This window comes from Acinonyx jubatus, chromosome C1, assembly GCF_027475565.1.
Source record: "Acinonyx jubatus isolate Ajub_Pintada_27869175 chromosome C1, VMU_Ajub_asm_v1.0, whole genome shotgun sequence".
Taxonomy (NCBI): domain Eukaryota; kingdom Metazoa; phylum Chordata; class Mammalia; order Carnivora; family Felidae; genus Acinonyx; species Acinonyx jubatus.
This window is the reverse complement of record NC_069381.1, coordinates 32,512,020-32,529,509: the sequence shown is the minus strand read 5'-3', so window position 1 is coordinate 32,529,509 and position 17,490 is coordinate 32,512,020. Positions and strand designations below refer to the sequence as shown.

Here is a 17,490-nt window from a genome sequence, read left to right as displayed (position 1 = left end):
CATTTCCTATATAGCAACTACAACCTTAATGAAGATAGTATTTTATTTGTATAGCATTTCTGTTTTTACAGAACACTTTCAGACTCATTTTATTTGATCTTCATAACTCTTCGAGTGAGGTAGGCAGTTTAGGAATTAAGTAAAAGGTTTGTTTCGTAAATATGGCATAACTGTTCCCATAGACTTGAGTCTAGGTCTCTTGAATTGTAATTTGGTATTCTTTCTTCTGTATCTCCAACACCGAGAACTGGTTTTATGTAACAGAGCTGTTCCTTTTCACTGCAGAGAATCAGTCTGATTACATTGAATTTTCCTGATGGCTTTCAAAATGGTTTTTCCTGCTTCCAACCATGGAATAATTATTTTGTGTACAAAATCTGTGCCTCTGTGTTGTTTGTAAGATCATTCTTGGGAATTTATGGTTAGAATGAATTTGCAAGAACGAAAGAGAAAAGGAGCTCTAGTTGATATCCTAGGATACTTATTGTAACATACTTTTAGTCAGCACTTTGGCTGTTATCAGACATTAACTTTACCTTTCAGCTTTCCTCATTCTGTATTTCCATCTCAGCTAAAACACATACAGACCCCATTCTACCCTACTATTCTTTGACTCATTTCAGATGTTAACTGCATTGTGAAACCTTTCCTCAATTCGTTGTGTTCTTGTAGAACTTTTACAAAGTTGTTTTATAGAATTTCTCATACTTGGTAGAAATTATTTGTCTCTATATTTGTCTCCTTCCCTGGACTGTGATCCCTTAAGAGCAGAGAAAATATATTTGTATCTCCAGTGTTAGTATTTTTCACAGCTTATAATAAGTATCAGTAAATGTTTTCAGAATAAATCAGGGCAAAGGGAATAAGATAAGATAAAGCAAACTGGGTAATTGGTCAGATAAATTTGTTTTATGCCCCTTCCTGGTAGAGAGATAAAACTTTTCAATCTTAAAGATAAGGACCTTAATTAAGCTGAGGGTTTAAGTTGGGATCAGGCAAGCTCATGAAGTATAGGTGCAGTGGGATTTAGTGAGGCAGATTTATGGAGCCAGCAGAAGGAATTCGATACTCCAGTTACCAAGCTATATGGAATTAGAGGTGAACTCTTAGGCCTACTTTTTTGGTTTTGTACATACCAAAGTTTAAGAAATTAAAGTTTCATATTGGTGGGATGGTCTTCTGTTAACAGTTTTAAGATTGAGATGCTGATGGGGTGCCTGGGTGGCGCAGTCGGTTAAGCGTCCGACTTCAGCCAGGTCATGGTCTCGCGGTCCGTGAGTTCGAGCCCCGCGTCAGGCTCTGGGCGGATGGCTCGGAGCCTGGACCCTGTTTCTGATTCTGTGTCTCCCTCTCTCTCTGCCCCTCCCCCGTTCATGCTCTGTCTCTCTCTGTCCCAAAAATAAATAAAAACGTTGAAAAAAAAAATTAAAAAAAAAAAAAAAGATTGAGATGCTGATGAACTATGCATGTAATGATTTGAGAGGGAACCAACCTCAGTTCCTGCCCTCCCACTTCCGCCTTTTAGAAGAGACTTAGCACATGGACTTTAATTGTGTGAGAACGTGGAGCACAAAATTTTTAGCATCTCTTGCCAGAATGTGAAGGAAGGAGAGAGGTATCCACATTGTTAACCCAGAGCATCAGCAGGGATGCATATCTTGGAGGGTTGAGGAATTGTGGTCTTCTCAGCCATTTGTTCTTTTTCTGCAGTGCCTGGAACTTGAATTATTTTTGGAAATTTGAATTGATAGTTGGGTTGACAACTGTGCATTTCTTTTGGGTATCAGCTTTAAATTTTATTCTTGTTTCATAGTTCTTAGAGCAATCACTCTATTTCTGAGAGTCTTTTTTTTTTTTCTGAAGACCATATTGACCAGTTTACAGTGGAAGTTTATAGAAATAAAGGATTCAGATTACAGAAGTATGTTTTACATACAAAGCATGTGTTCTTGAATTTTGGACATATTTTCTGTTGTTTATCTTTTTATTTTCATTTTAAGCTAAAATGTGTGTAAAAACTTCAACAACTTATCTTTGTAGTATAGTCCCATAAAATATCCAGTACCAGAGCCTTTTGGCTAGTACTGTTGATAATTATTTTGGCCTGAGCTGTGTTTTGGTTGCTACCATAAGAGAGAAACTATATAGAAAATTCTAGCTGTAAGCAGAGTACATATAATCAGGGAGACAGATGTTGTTTAACAAATTCTCTAAACGATAATCTTTCAAAACAAAATTTATTGCTTTGACAAGCTGGTTATGTCTCTATTTTTCATTTAGAGGTTTTCTTGGGAGTAGAGGGATAGTAATATTTTTATTAGAACAGAGTTTGTATTTTAAATGACCGTTGGGTCTTATCTAAGGAAATGTGTAAGACAGTCAAATAGTGATGGTTCTGAATGTGATTTTCATGTATTTAAAGTTTTCTCAAAAACTAAACATGACCCATAAGTTGAAACTTTTAAAAGATTTTATTTATTTTTATTTTTTTAAGTAATCTCTGCACCTAGTATGGGGCTCAGAGTCAGCACTCCAAGATCAAGAGTCACATGCTCTACCAACTGAGCCAGTTGGACGCCTCTAAACTTTTAAAAGATTTAAAAATGTAGATGGCAAATATGTTGACATCCCTCAAAGATTCTTATTAAATTTCTGAAATTTGTTATTTTTTTCCATGTGTAAACATCAGAATTCTATGTGAAAAATCAAAATGTTTCACACATTTTTGAAGAGAGATAAGCTTGTAGTGGAACAGAATTGGCTTTGTAAACTGCTGAAGAGAAAGGATTTTTAAAAATGCAAGTTAACAGTGTCTTTATGTCCTAAATGAAAAATGAAGCATGATCATTATTTCCAGCCTAATATTCTTAACTCAGTTCTCTGGACCACCTCCCTGTCCCTTCTATTTACTTGAACAGAAGCCCATGTTCTGGCCTGATCATTACAATGTCCCTTTCTTCTTTTCTTAATTCTTGAGTATAAATGTCTCTCATTTTCCTTTTTCTTATTTCTTTCATTTTCTTACCACTTTTATCATAAAATGGACCTGTAGACCTTAAAAATATATTGAATAAAATTTAGCATGGTGAAATGAATGGGCTCCTTTACTAGGAGTCCTTTGTTTTACAATTTACTTGTTCTTGTGACTTTTGGCAAATTGTTAGACATTTTTTGAGCTTCAGTATCCTCAGTTATAAAGTAAGAAGATAGAAGTCTTGACAGCTGCTATGAACTGAATGTTTGTGTTCCTCCAAAATTCATATGTTTGGGGCGCCTGGGTGGCTCAGTCGTTTAAGTGTCTGACTTCAGCTCAGGTCATGATCTCGCAGTTCGTGAGTTCGAGCCCTGCATCGGGCTCTGTGCTGACAGCTCGGAGCCTGGAGCCTGCTTCAGATTCTGTGTCTCCCTCTCTCTCTCTGCCCCTTCCCCGCTCTGTCTGTCTCTGTCTCTCAAAAATGAATAAACGTTAAAAAAAAAAATTAAAAAAAAACCCAAAAACCCCCCAAAATTCATATGTTTGAAACCCTGCCCAGTTCCAGTGTGATGGTATTTGGAGGTGGGCTCTTTGGGAGGTAATTAGGTCAAAAGGATGAAGCTGTCATGAATGGGATTTGTGCCTTTACATGAATAGGCCAAAGAGCTAGCCAGCTGTCTGTACCATGTGGGAATACCCATGAGAATACCTGGAAGAGGGCTCTCACCAGAACCTGACCATGCTGGCACCATGATCTTGGGCTCCCTGCCTCTAAAACTGTGAGAAATAACATTTCATTTGTTGATAAGCCATCCAGCTTATGATTTGTTGTAGAAATCTGTGTGCTAAGACAACATTGTAATAATAATAGATAATTGTATTGAGTTTATGTGCCAGATGCTTTAAAGAATTTTATGTATATTAACTCCTGTAATTTTTATAGTAACTCCAAATTATGAAACGGATAGGTATAGATGTTGAATAAGTTGTCAAAGGGTACTAAGACCACTGGGTACCAAGACCAGGATTATGAACCCAGGTAGTCTGCCTTTAGAGTCTGTGCTGTTTACAACTGTCCTGTCCTGCCACTATTATGTACTGTGCCGTAGACCACATTACTGAATCAAATTTCTTCTTATGTGTGCATATCTTGTGAGCTAATGGTCCTTGATTTTAAAAGAGAACCCTAACATTTAACATACATGTGTAATATATATACATACATAGACACATAATTAGGGACATGAATATGATTATAAATGACAGAACAAGTACTAGTTAATCTGTTACACCAAGCAAGGATAACTAAAGTAGCACAATATGGATAATACTGCCCTGGGAAGGCCTTTGGGAAGAGGAGTGAAGCTTGGCGTGGAATTTTTTTGCCTAGAAATAGTTGTTCCACTTGGAGAAAACTGTGCATGATTGACTGGCAGGTAGGAAGTGCAGGTGGCATAATTGAGAACCCTTTTAACAATAGTGAAGAATTTAGGGCATGGACATTTAGATAAGGAGTAGAAAGCCTGAAGCCTTGGGATCAAGGAAGTTATTTTGATTTGATAGCCTGTAGTGTTGAGAAAGGAATCAAACAGTTAAGAAAGATACTTGCTCTTTATAAAAATACTCCTTGCAAAAGGAATATGCTGTAGCAGAGAAAATTAATTTTCCCTCTACCCTTCTAGGTTCTTGGCTGAGACCCCCGTGTAATAAAAAGGCAGATTAGTACAAGAAAAACAAATTTAATTACACATGTGTATATGGAAGTCCCACAAAGATATCAGGCTCAAAGGCATTTGAGGCTTATATACCACCCTGAGCTAAGGAAAGGAGTGTGGTCTGGGGTTTCACAGAGGAAGAAGGCAATTCACAGAAGGGGGAGAGAAGAGCAGATGTTTGGTAAATAAATGTTTTCCCAGCTGTGCAGAAAAGTCAGATATAAAAAGTTATCTCTCGTAAAAACTTCCTGGTACAGATCCCTTTCTCATTTCTTTTGGGCAGTGAAGGAGAAAGTAATTTTTCCTGAATCTACTGGGTCCTGTTTGCCTTCAGCTCAAAAATCACATGCCGGAGTGGGGCATGTTCTGGGATGGCTTGTTCTGAATCCCCTCAATGGATGGAGTTGCCATTGTGAAATGGCAATGGCCTGGGCTAGGGATACATATATGAATAAGAAAGTTCTCTAGAAAATTAGCATAGTATCAGGTTTCTTAATACATACTCATAATTTTGTGAAATGCTGTCAGTTTACCAGGTTAATTTGACAGATCTTTGTTCTCTAGATACTGTGTGTCAGGCATTATGCTAAAATGTACGATATACCAAGAATAATGAGACCTGATAAGACCTAGAATTCTAGCACAAAGACAAAGTAGTGTACAGAAAGTATTTTAAGAAGGATATGACACATTATTGTATACAAAGGAAGGAGAAATTATGTTTTACCATAATATCTGGGGCACCTTCATATGGGTTCTATGGTTTGGCTTTCACGTATAGGTAAGCAGGGCAACATAGAACAGCATTCACTGAGCACACAATTACTGAGTGTTGAGTGCCTGCTCTGAGCAGGCACTGTTTTAGGTGCTGGGGAAGCCTCAATTAACAAAACAGACATTCTCTGCTCTCCTGAAGTTTATATTCTGTTGAGGTGGGGTGTGGATAGAGAGGCATGAGATACGAGGGCATGATCAAAGGTAGGATAATAGGGGTGGAATAGTGTCAGGATTTGGGAGAGAACATAGTAGGTCATTTTATCTGGATGAGTTTTTCCTCTTTTACCTTAATTTGCATTATACATGCCATTCGTTGAGAGAGTGAGTGTACACCTTTTATAAGCGTAGAGCTAAATGTTGGGGGAATAGTGGTAGTACGCAAGACAGATTCTCCTTACGAAGCTCTTAAGCAGGAAAGCTAAGCTGTTAATTCATAATATGGCTTGTTGTCTTAGCATAATTAATAGTTCCCTGATCATTCTCAGAATAGCATTTGGATGATAAATTATGTAAGTACTCTATAAAGAGAAGGGTTTTGAGAACTTTGCGGCCATATAGCAGAGAGCTGATGTTTCAGTGAGGCCTGTTAAATGAGCAGAAATAAGGCAGATGAGGGTGGTTGGCAATGTGAGAGTGAGGGGAAATCACATGTGTAAGCCTAGTCGTTAAAATAAGTGCCCAAAGTTTTGAGGAACTGACTAGTTAGTATGGCTGGAACATAAGAGTCCAAGAAGGACAGTAATTTCTAACTTTCATTTTTTTCTGTCCTATTAGTTTCTGTTCTTACGTTGATTAATAAATACATTTCTCTTTGACCTTTTGCATTTATTTTCCTTTTTAATTTGGCTTTGCTTGTTCAGTTCAGCCAAAGGATATATTACTGAAAAGTGACCTGTCCTGGAAGCTGCTTAGGGTAGAAAAAAAGCAAGATTAGCTGGATATTATCTACAGAGTTTTGTTTGAAGACTGCAAAGCAGTGAACTATTCCAAGGGAACCAAATATTAAGGAATAGAAAAGGGAACTCCAGTTTTAGGCAGTTTTTTGTTAAAAAAAAAAAAAATGCTTTGAGAGAATGAGTACTCCAGATTAGTATGGTAAATTGTTTCCTTTATCATATTGATAATCACAGAAACATATTCTCTGTTCATGCTTTGATTGCCCTCCCCTTCCCCAAACTAAATCATGTGTCTTAGTTATTTTGTAGTTATTCTTTACTTATACGGAATCTGTTATGCTAAAGCAGTGGTTCTCTGTGTGTAAGGCCCATTCAGGAGGCCCACAAGGTGAAAACTGTTCATAATACTGAGATGTTCTTTGCCTTTTTTACTCATAATTTTTCAGAGGTTACATGACCTGTGATTTTACCATAGATTGAAGGCAGAGGCAGATATGAGAATCCAGTGGTCTTCTATTAAGTAGAGCATTAAAGCAGTTTGTTTAAAAATTTAAAATCCATTCTTCTCACTACGTTTTTTGTTTAGAGACCATATTTTTCATACAGAACTATGTTAGCATGCAATGTAAATGAATTAATAAGTTTTGTCTCGGTTTAAATTTCTAGTAGGTAAATATCAATAGATATAACTCACATGAATAAGAGCTCTTTGGGAGCCTCGGTAACTTTAAATAGTTGCAAAGGTGTCCTGAGATAAAATTTGAGGAATATTATATTAAAGGAAGATTTCCTGTCTCTTCCAGGAAGAGACAAAGAAAAGATCTTTGTCATGATTTAAGTTCTACTGCAAGTAGACAAGGAATTGAGTGCAGGTAGCTTGAGGGGTGATACTAGGAAAGTAGGGCAGTTATCAAGTCAGTTACCACTGTGAGCACTAAAGAGCACAGTCCAACTGGGAAACTTTGGGAGGTGGTTTAGAATTGTGGACAACAAGCTAAGATATCTGTCCATCAGCTCTTCCCCCATTGAGTGATGATGCCACTGGGGACATGACCTTTTCTGCACTTCTGGCCTGCCCTGCACAAAGCCAAAGCATGCTCCCCAGTTAGGAAAAAAAAATGCTTAGGTGGAGAGGTAGAGGTGTTTGTAGTAAGCAGGATAGAGAGGAACACGGGGGAATGTGGTGGGGTTCTGACAGTGTTTACTATGTGTCTTCTTTTCTACTAGTGGAGTGTATGTGTGTGTTTTCAGATCTGTGTGCACCTTTGTTTGTTTGTTTCACAGGCTCTTGCATGTTCATAGCCTTTGACTTAAAAAATTGATTGAATCCAATCCAGGAAATCCTTTAAAAAAATCTTTGTCTCTTCAAAGTGTGTATGGGCACAACTGTTAAATTGGTAGATTGAAGGTACATCTTTTGGAGTAGATTTCTTGTAATTGAAAGAGATTCTTCCTGGTCACTGGTTAGTATTTGCCTAAGTGCCTCATTCAGGGTTTTAAAATAAGTGGACAAAATTTAGTACTGTTAGAGAAGTTGTTGAAATGGTTGTATGTAACTGCTGCTTATGGATAGTGAAGTGTTTTTGTTTTATGCTTGGCACAAGTAAGGTGCTTTGAAAGAATTGTAAGTAGGAAATAATGCCCCTGTTAGGAATGTAAAATTTCTGAACATTCAAAGCTGGGAAGGAGGATGGGGTACTGCTGGTGGTAGGAAATAGAAATTCTAAATACAAAAACAAGAAAAAAACAACGTTTAGACTGTGTTATGTTTTAGCTTCATGTAATTATTCAAAGTTCTTTTGTTTAAGAATATAGTAAAATTATGAGCACAATCAAGTCATGTTACAGAGTCATGAGGTGTCACTTTTATTAAGTACAAGATTTGGGGGGAAATAGAATTTAACCAGGAAGTTAGGAGATCTAGTTTTAAAAATAATTGTACTATAACTTAAATATTTAATTTTCTGATCATGGTTTCTTTAAATATAAGTGGATTGTCAGCTGTGTAGGCTCAGGAAATCCCTCAAGTGCAAAGGCTCCGAGGGAGAAACATACCTGGCACCTTGAGAAACAGCAAGGAGGTCACTGTGGCCATGTGTGAGGAGGGAAGAGTAGTGGGACCTGACATCAGAGAAGTAAATGGTGGGAGCAGGAAAAAGATGGTGTAGCACCTTGTGTGCCTTTATAAAGACTTTGGTTTTACTTTGAGGGAGGTGTGGAAAGCCATTGAATGGAAGGCTATAAGCAAAGTAGTGAAATAATGTGACTTACATTTTCATAGGAACACTGTAGCTGCTGTGTGGAGTGTAAGTTGTAAGAGAACAGCACTAGAAGCAGGCAAATCAGGAGGAAATTGCTGTGGATAGTTTTGCTTAAATCTTCTAAGCACTGTTGTGGAAATTATTTGAAGGAGTAAAGGCCAGTTAGAAGTATATAAACTCACTGCCTTAAGCGTGTTGGACTCTGCAAAGAAACACCTACTCTGCGATTAGCCAGCTTTTATTGGAACAAAGATGGGGGCATAACACATTACTTTTTCTTGAAGTTGTGTGTTAACAGTTCAAAGGTGATTACAGGTTTAATCGGGGAGATAACTGAAAGATAGATGGATAAATAGAAAAGAGGACATTCTTCTAGGCAGGATATTCTGCATTTGCTGCATATCTCAGATTGTTGTCATTCTGTTGTTTTGTGACGCAGTTTCAGTCATATGGAGTGGTCTTGTTGATTCAGAGAGCCCACTTGTGTGCCTGCCTGAGTCTGGATAAGGGGGATTCATTTAAAGGTATAAGTGAACAGAGGAAGGAATGTAATCTACATGCCCACTCTTCGAACTCCTAGAAGTGAAAAAAACATTTATTTCAAGTGGACAAACATGTACAGAGTGTACATTATGTGGGAGGAGCTACATGCTGCCTGCAAGAGATAGGTGTGACTAGAATTCCCTGGGAGTTTTAAAGTCAGAGAAATCCTATCCAGTTAGAGATTTTTGACCAGGAAGTGTTTCATGAGGGGTCATTTGGACGAATGGGTAGGATTTGACAATTCGTCAAATACAGTTTACAATTTGAGGAGTTCTCACATGTGAGGTTATCACCACTATCAAATGAACATTGCTCTCACCCCCAAAAGTTTTCTCATGCCCCTTTGGAATTTATGCCTTCCTCTGTTTTCATTCCCAGGCTGCCCTGATCTGGGGGGATTTGACATATTAATGATATTGATCATTGCAAGTCACAAAAATGTTGTATCTTTCCATTAATTAGATCTCTAATTTCTATCAGGAATGTTTTTTAGTGTTCAGTGTAGGGGACTGTGAGAATTCCAGTTAGATTTAATACTGAATATTTTGTTTTTGGAAGCTATATATTTTAAAATCAGTTTTCCAGTTGCTTTCTGCTAGTATATAAAAATGTAATTAATTTTTATATATTAACCTTGCATCCTGTAATCGTGTTATTGGTAATAGTTTTATAGTGCCTTGGGATTTTCTATATAAACAGTTATGTGATCTGCAAATAGTTTTCCTGTCCCTCTCCCTCTTGCTCTTCTGTCCCTTCCCACCTTATTATAGTGACTAGAATCTCCACTACAGTGTTGAATAGAAGTGATGAAAGTGGGCATCCTTCCCTTAATTCCATTTTTAGGGGAAAAGTATAAAGTGTTCAGTATTTCACCACTAAGTGGAACATAAGCTGTAGGGCTTTTGTAGATACCCTTTATCAGAATGAGGAGGTTCTCTGTTAAGTCTAGTTTGCTGAGAGTTTTTATCATGAATGGATGTAGAAAGAATTTCATCAAATGCCTTTCATACCTATTGAAATGGTCATATGGCTTTTCTTTATTCTGGTAGCATGTTGAATTACATTGGTTGTATTTTGAATGTTAAACCTTGCATTCTTTGGATAAACCCTAAGTTGTGATATGTTACCCCTTTCATGTATTATTGAATTCAGTTTGCTGTATTTATTGTTAAGGATTTTTGCATGTATGTTCATGAAGGATATGGATTTATAATTTTATTCTTTTGTAATGTCTGTCAGATATTGGTGTTAGAGTTGTATTGGCCTTATGTTGGTAGTATTCTTTCCTCTATTTTCTGAAAAAGTTTCTGTAGATTGGTATATCTTCCTTGAATGTTTGAGAAAGTTCATTAGTGAAACCATCTGGTTCTGCAGGGTTTTTGGGGGGGAGGTTTTTGGTATTTATTTATTTTTTAATTTTTATTTATTTTTGAGAGAGACAGAGATAGGATGCAAGTGGGTTAGGGTCAGAGAGAGAGGGAGACACAGAATCCGAAGCAGGCTCCAGGCTCCAAGCTGTCAGCACAGAGCCCGGACGAGGGGCTCAAACTCACGAGCTGTGAGATCATGACCTGAGCCGAAGTTGGACGCTCAACCAGCTGAGCCACCCAGGTGCCCCTGTTTTTGATATTTAATTTTTTTGATATAGGACTATTAAAATTTTCTTTCTTTTTTTCAACACAAAGTGGAACATTTATTGTCTGTATAATTATAGGTTTAACTTAGCCTAAATTGCTTACTCTTCTGCAGTTTTACAGATTATACTATTTCCATTAGGAATCTCAAATATCAAGAAAGAAGAAAGATAATTCACAACATTATTATCCTCTGATAAATTCCAAAAAGTAATCCAGGTAGTATCCTGAAAAACTTTTACACTTGTTTTAATGGTCTCATTGTATGAAGAGGAATATAATAATGATACTTATATTGGAAAGTAGAGAATATTTAGGAAAAAAACCAACCTGTATGTAAAGGCTGTGCTGTAAAAATGCACTCCATTCTTTTTTTTTTCCCCCTCATGAATACCTGGGGTTTATTATACTTCTCTCCTCCCTCCGTCCTTCCATCCCTCTCCTTCCACCCCTCCCTCTCACTCTCTCTTTTTAATTCTCAAGTTAGTTAACATACAGTGTAGTCTTGGCTTCAGGAGTAGAACCAGGTGATTCATCACTTACATATAACACCCAGTGCTCATCCCAACAAGTGCCCTCAATGCCCATCACCCATTTGATGCACCTCCTCTTGTAATATAGGAGTGTAAAGTCATAGGTTTACCTCTAAGCACTGCTTTAACTGCATCTCACAAATTTTGGTATGTTGCATCTTTTTTATAATTTAGTTCAAAATATTAAAAAAATTCTCTGGTGAGTCTTATCTGACCCATGAATTACTTACAGATGTGTTCATTTCCAGATATTCCAAATGTTGGGTTTTCCTGGACATCTTACTATTTTAGAATAAATTTTTTTTTCATTTCAGTCTTTACATATTTATTCAGACTTATTTTGTGGCTCACCATTTCCTGTATCTTTGTGAATGTCTGTGTGCACTTGAAAAGAATATGTATTACACAGTTTGGTGTAATGTTCTCAGATCAAGGCATTTGCTAATGTATCCCAGTGTTCTTTTTCTTACTGATTTTTAATTGTCAGTTTTTCACTTCATATGTTTTGAAGCTTTGTTATTAGTCACATTTACATTTATAATTGTTATATCTTCAATTATTCTTTTATCAAATGTTTTTAAAATGTCTGATATACTCTGTCTTAAAGTCTATTTTATCTGATATTAATAAATATAGCTATTTCACCCTTATTTTTACCGTTTGCATTGTATATATTTTTCCATGTATTACTTTCATCTGTGTCTATATGAAGTTGTGACTCTTGTAGGCTGCAGTTAGCTAAGTCTTTTTTAGTATCTCTGATGATCTTTTTTTATTGGAGGGTTTAGATTATTAACATTTTGTAATTATTGATATTGTTAGATTTAGGTCTACATTTTGTTTTGTTTGACCTCTACATTTTTAGTTCCTTTCTTCCCCCCTTTCCTGCCTTCTTTTAGATTACTTATATATTACTTACATTACTTAGCTATATTTAGTATTCTATTTTAACTTATCTATACCTTTTTGAGTATTTCAGTACATTTTTGGGCATTTTGGTATACATTCCTAACCTTTTCAGTCTACTCAGAGTTCATGTTTTACCATTTAAAAAAATAATATTTTGAACATTTATTTGTTTTTGAGAGTCAGAGAAGGAAGTGGGAGAGGGGCAGAGAGGGAGGGAGACAAAGAATACAAAGCAGGCTCCAGGCTCTGAGCTGTCAGCACGGAGCCCGATGTGGGGCTCGAACCCACAAACTGCGAGATCATAGCCTGAGCCAAAGTCAGACACTTAACTGACTGAGCCACCCAGGCACCCCAGTATTTTACCATTTCATACAAGATGCAGAAATTTCCAACCATATGGGTCCCTTTTGCCCCTTTCCTCATCATTTCTCCTAGTTGTAATATGTATGACATATTACATGGAAGCCTTGCAAGGCAGTGTTTTAAGTTTGGCCTTAAATAATCATATGTGATTTTTGAAACGTAAGAGGAAAACAGTCTTTTATATTTTACTCAGCTGTTTACCATTTCTTTTATTTAGTTCATTCCTCAAGATCCACGTTTTCCTGTGCTATAATTTTTCTTCATCTTAGTGAACTTTCTTATATTGCAAGTCTCCTGGCAATAAATTCTCCTGGTTTTACATTCTCTGAGAAGGTCTTTCTTTTGCCTTCATTCCTAAAGAATATTTTCATTAGATATACAAGTTTAGATTGAAAATTTTTTTCTTTCAGTACTTTAAAGATGTTTACAGTCTAATGACCTCTGTCATCTTTATGAGAAATCCAGTCATTTCCAATCAGTGTTCTTCTGTATGTGGATGCCATCTTTCTTTGGCTGTTTTCTGTCTTTATTTTTCAACAGCTCAATTATGATGTATCCAAGTGGGATTTTTTTTTTTAAATTGACACTGATGGAGGTTCACTATGAAATTCTCAAGTCTGTACATTTGTCTTTGAATAAATTGCTGAAGTTTTCAGTCATCAATTCTTCATATTCTTTCTGCTTCCCCCCCCCCCCCTTCTGGAACGCTAGTGACACATATTAAACCATTTGAGATTATCCCATAGCTTTCTGATGCGCTGATCTATCTTCCTCCTCCTCCTCCTCCTCCTCCTCTTCCTCCTTTTCTTCCTCCTCCTCCTCCTCCTCCTCTTCCTCCTCCTCTTCCTCCTTTTCTTCCTCCTCCTCCTCCTCCTCTTCCTCCTCCTCCTCCTCCTCCTCCTCTTCCTCCTCCTCCTCCTCCTCTTCTTCCTCCTCCTCCTCCTCTTCTTCCTCCTCCTCCTCCTCTTCTTCCTCCTCTTCCTCCTCTTCTTCCTCCTCCTCTTCCTCCTCCTCCTCCCTTTCTTCTTCTTCTTCTTCTTCTTCTTCTTCTTCTTCTTCTTCTTCTTAGGTCTTTATTCTTTTTGTTCTTTAGATTGGGTAATTTTTGTTGATCTGCCTTTGAGTTCATTGACTCTTCACTGTTTTATCTCCATTCTAATATTCAGCCTATCCATTGACTTTAAAAATACAGATAATGTACTTTTCATTTGTAAATGAAAAATTTGTTGATTTTGTTCCTTTTTATATTTTTAATTTCTCCACTGAGATTTCCTTTATTATGTTTTCATTCATGTGTGCTTTGTTTTTGTTTTTACTTTACCTCATTGAGCTTAATTGTAATAGCTTCTTAAAAATCTTTGCCACATAATTCCAGTAGCTCAGTCTTCTTCTTGTAGGCTTTTATAGATCGTCTTTTCTCTTGAGAATGGGTTTCATTTTCCTGTTGCTTGTATGTCTAGTTATTTTAGATTGTATCCTGGACACCGTGTTATGTTATATAGACTCTGAGGTCTGTTATAATCTTGTATAGAATATTGATATTTTTGTTTTAGCTGGCAGGTAGCCACGTTAGACTCAAACTGTTAATTCTCTCTAACCTTCTGTGGACAGTGGTTCTAATTTCAATTTAATTCTTTAAGTCTGTGCTTTAGTCTGCATTTGCATGGTTCAGAAGTCAGCCTTTTGTGAAAACTTTTGTGGTGTTTCATACATAGTACTAGGGCATCTCTTTTGACTTTCTCCCCAGGGGATTCAGTCCTCTCTCTGATAGCTGGCAGTGTTTACCTGGGCTCTCTTCCCTAGTTCCCTCTGACAGAAAGATAACTTCAGCCACATCTACTTAATTCCACATCTACTGCCCAGTCTTGGGGCAAAGCTGCAAGAAAACAGGAAACTGAGGCTGGTGTCTCCCAAGTTTTGACTTGTCTCCACATCTGCCTCATAGAATTACTTTTCAGAATCCTCAGCTAGTTTTCATCCTGTGTCCCATGCCTCCCTCCTCCACCCCCCCCACCCCCCCCAACTTGTAGTTGTTATCAGCAGAAGCTTGGTCTTTGGGGAGATCATACCACCATTCTGGAAGTAGAATTTGAATGAATAGGATTTTGACAGGGAGAAAGAGGAAACTCCAGAAAGGACCTTTCACAAGCTGACTACTGTCTCCTAGATTAGACTCATTGATACTTGCTTTGTCCAGAATTTGAGTTTCGGCTGCCATTATAATAGTTATCAGGATACATTTTGGGATACCTAGATGACTGGCTTTACTAATCAGACTGTTTATTGTCTGTTAATAATGTAGAATCCTTGAGCCTATAACTAAAAATATATACCATACTATTGAGCATATCAAAGCATGTAAAGAGAGTGTTGTTTATTCTCTTGATGGAACCAGACTGAAGTATCCATGAAGAATATATAATTAAAAGAGTTTTAAATTTTGCCATCTAATTTATTATAGCTGAAGTTATGAATCTGCCTTTGTAGGAAGACAGTGTCTCATATCAAAGCTCTTTTCTCCTTAATCACTATTAAATATCCCTCTGTATCATAGATATTCAGCATCAGTAACAGCTAAGTTTTTGTGGTTATCATAACAGGTAGCCCTTACCATGCATTTCAGGTACTGTGCTAAGAGCTTTGCACAAGTTATTTCATTAATGCTCTTAACAGACCTCTAAAGGAAGTGACATAATCCTCTTTTTTATACATGGATAAAAGAGCATAAAGGTTGAGTAATTTGTCTGCAGTCACACCACACAGGCTTGCCTCTTCCTACCAGTGAGGAGGAGTGAGAATTATAGTCGAAATGGAGATGACTAAGTTGGGTTAGAGGAACATGAGATTTGCAGTGTTCCAAAGTCAATGTTAACTCAGGTATAGCTAAATTGGTTGGCACCAAAATTGAGGCATAGACACAGTTGTCTGTGTAGTTCTTCCACTTGTATTGCTTGCTTTTCTTTTTTTTTCTTTCTGTTTTAGAGAGAGTGTGCACAAGTTGGGGAAAGGGGCAGAGGGAGAGAGAATCTTAAGCAGGCTCCACGCTCAGTGTGAAGCCTGACACTGGACTATATCCCACGACCCTGGGATAATGACCTGAGCTGAAATCAAGAGTTGGATGTTCAGCCGACTGAGCCACCCAGGCGCCCCTTTCTACTTGTATTTCTGAAGCCCTTTGCCACTTTCACCTCATTCTCATTGTGTACCCAGCACCTAAGTGCCAGATACTATTATCTGGGGGGTGATTCTTATCTTTTATTTTGTTCATTTCAATAAGCTGCCTATTCCCTACTTTCACAGGATATCTGGTGAAAAATTCACGGTGAGGAATTAATTGATAAATAGATTAATCTTAGAAATATGTCTCAGTGAAATTGCTTTCTTTTTTCATTTAGTGTGATCTTTTAAAAATGCATATTCAGTTGAGATCATGTGTGGCATTTTTTTTTCCAGAAGAGGAATGTACATAGAACTAGCATCATAGCCACAAATTGTTTATATCTTCCCTTTCTTTAACTTCCAGCATTGAAGTTGAACTCCCTTGAGTGCTCATCAAAGCCCTGAGCACCATTTTGATGGAAGAAAGAGGAGTTATCACAATTTATACCCCAAATTCTAAATACAGAATTTTGACCCCCCATGTTAGCTCTATAAGCAATGTGTATGAAGTTGTGTTCTTCAGTGCTGTTTAGCTGCACTAACAAGGGAAGAAAAATGAAACAACTGAGAACCTTAAATAAGATTTATTTCTCTTTCAAGTAGAAGTTTTGAGATAGATTGGACCAGACAGGTAACCAGCTGTGTTCCACGAATTCATTTAGGTGTCCGTGTTCCTTCTAATCTTGTATTTTTGGTGTTCCCCAGGGTATTACCCTCAGCTTTATGATGAAGCAAGATTACCACCACTCTGTCTGTGTCCCAGCCTGCAGTAGTAGGGAAAGACGAGTGGAGGACAAGCAGGTTTTTTTTCACAGGCATGATCCAGTTGCACACATCACTCTTGCTCACATCTTCTTTACACATGTTAGTTACATGGCCACATACACCTTAGTCGCATGGACACAGATGGTTGCAAATGAGGCTGGAAAAGGTGGTATTTAGCTGGGCAGGCCATAAGTCAGTAACTGTAGGGTTTTATTACTAAAAGGAAGAAGGGGGGAATATGGATATTTATAGGACCATTAGCAGTCTCTGCTATAGAATTTTTGCTAAACTATCCTACAGTCAATTAAAAGAGCTGGTAAGAAGTAGCCATACCAATGGACTTTGTGATATCAAGTCAGTAGCATATTAAAATATAGTACAAGAGATTTAAGCAGGGATTTAAGTTCATGTTTTTAGAAACAAAGCACAAAACCAGATGTTAGAATTTGATGAAATATCTTCAAATTGTGTTAAAGTTGCTGGATATATGAGCTAATAATTATTTATTTTGTTCTTGTATTTTAGGCCTCAACTCCATATAGCATAGATTCAGATTCTTTGGGAATGGAGTGTATTATTTCGGGAAGTGCCTCTCCAACTCTGGCAATCAACACTGTGACTAACAAAGTAATTCTGTTTTTTTAAACACTTTTGAAATGTGATTGAATAATACATTTAATTTGCCTTTATAATAACAATAGAGTTCTGTATGAGTGAGGTTACAGATGATATAAATTTGGCTAACCTATTCATGGCAGCTTGAAAGCTTGAATCCACAATGTTTTGAGGTGTGCACAAATTAGAAGGAAATATTTCTGTAAAGATTAAGTTGGAGGATGCTTATTGGGAAGCTCTATATTAATTTAAATCCTTGACACTGCCAGTTCCCAATGATAAAATTTTGAGTCTGCATTTTATCAAATCAGTTTGTTTAAAAAAAACCATTGATTACCCCTCTAAA

General features: G+C 37.1%; 1 protein-coding gene across 9 annotated transcripts in view; it reads left to right on the top strand.

Moving 5' to 3' along the window:
* FOXJ3 (forkhead box J3) overlaps positions 1 to 17,490 on the top strand; it is a 148,930-nt gene that overhangs the window by 88,331 nt on the left and 43,109 nt on the right. For 8 of the 9 annotated variants that reach the window (XM_027059498.2, XM_053212440.1, XM_015063145.3 and 5 more), the window contains one exon: positions 17,055 to 17,156. The exons of the other annotated variant lie outside the window; for it this stretch is intronic. In XM_027059498.2, coding sequence (XP_026915299.1) covers positions 17,055 to 17,156 — 102 coding nt within the window. The remainder of the gene's footprint in view (positions 1 to 17,054; positions 17,157 to 17,490) is intronic. 9 annotated transcript variants of the gene reach the window in all.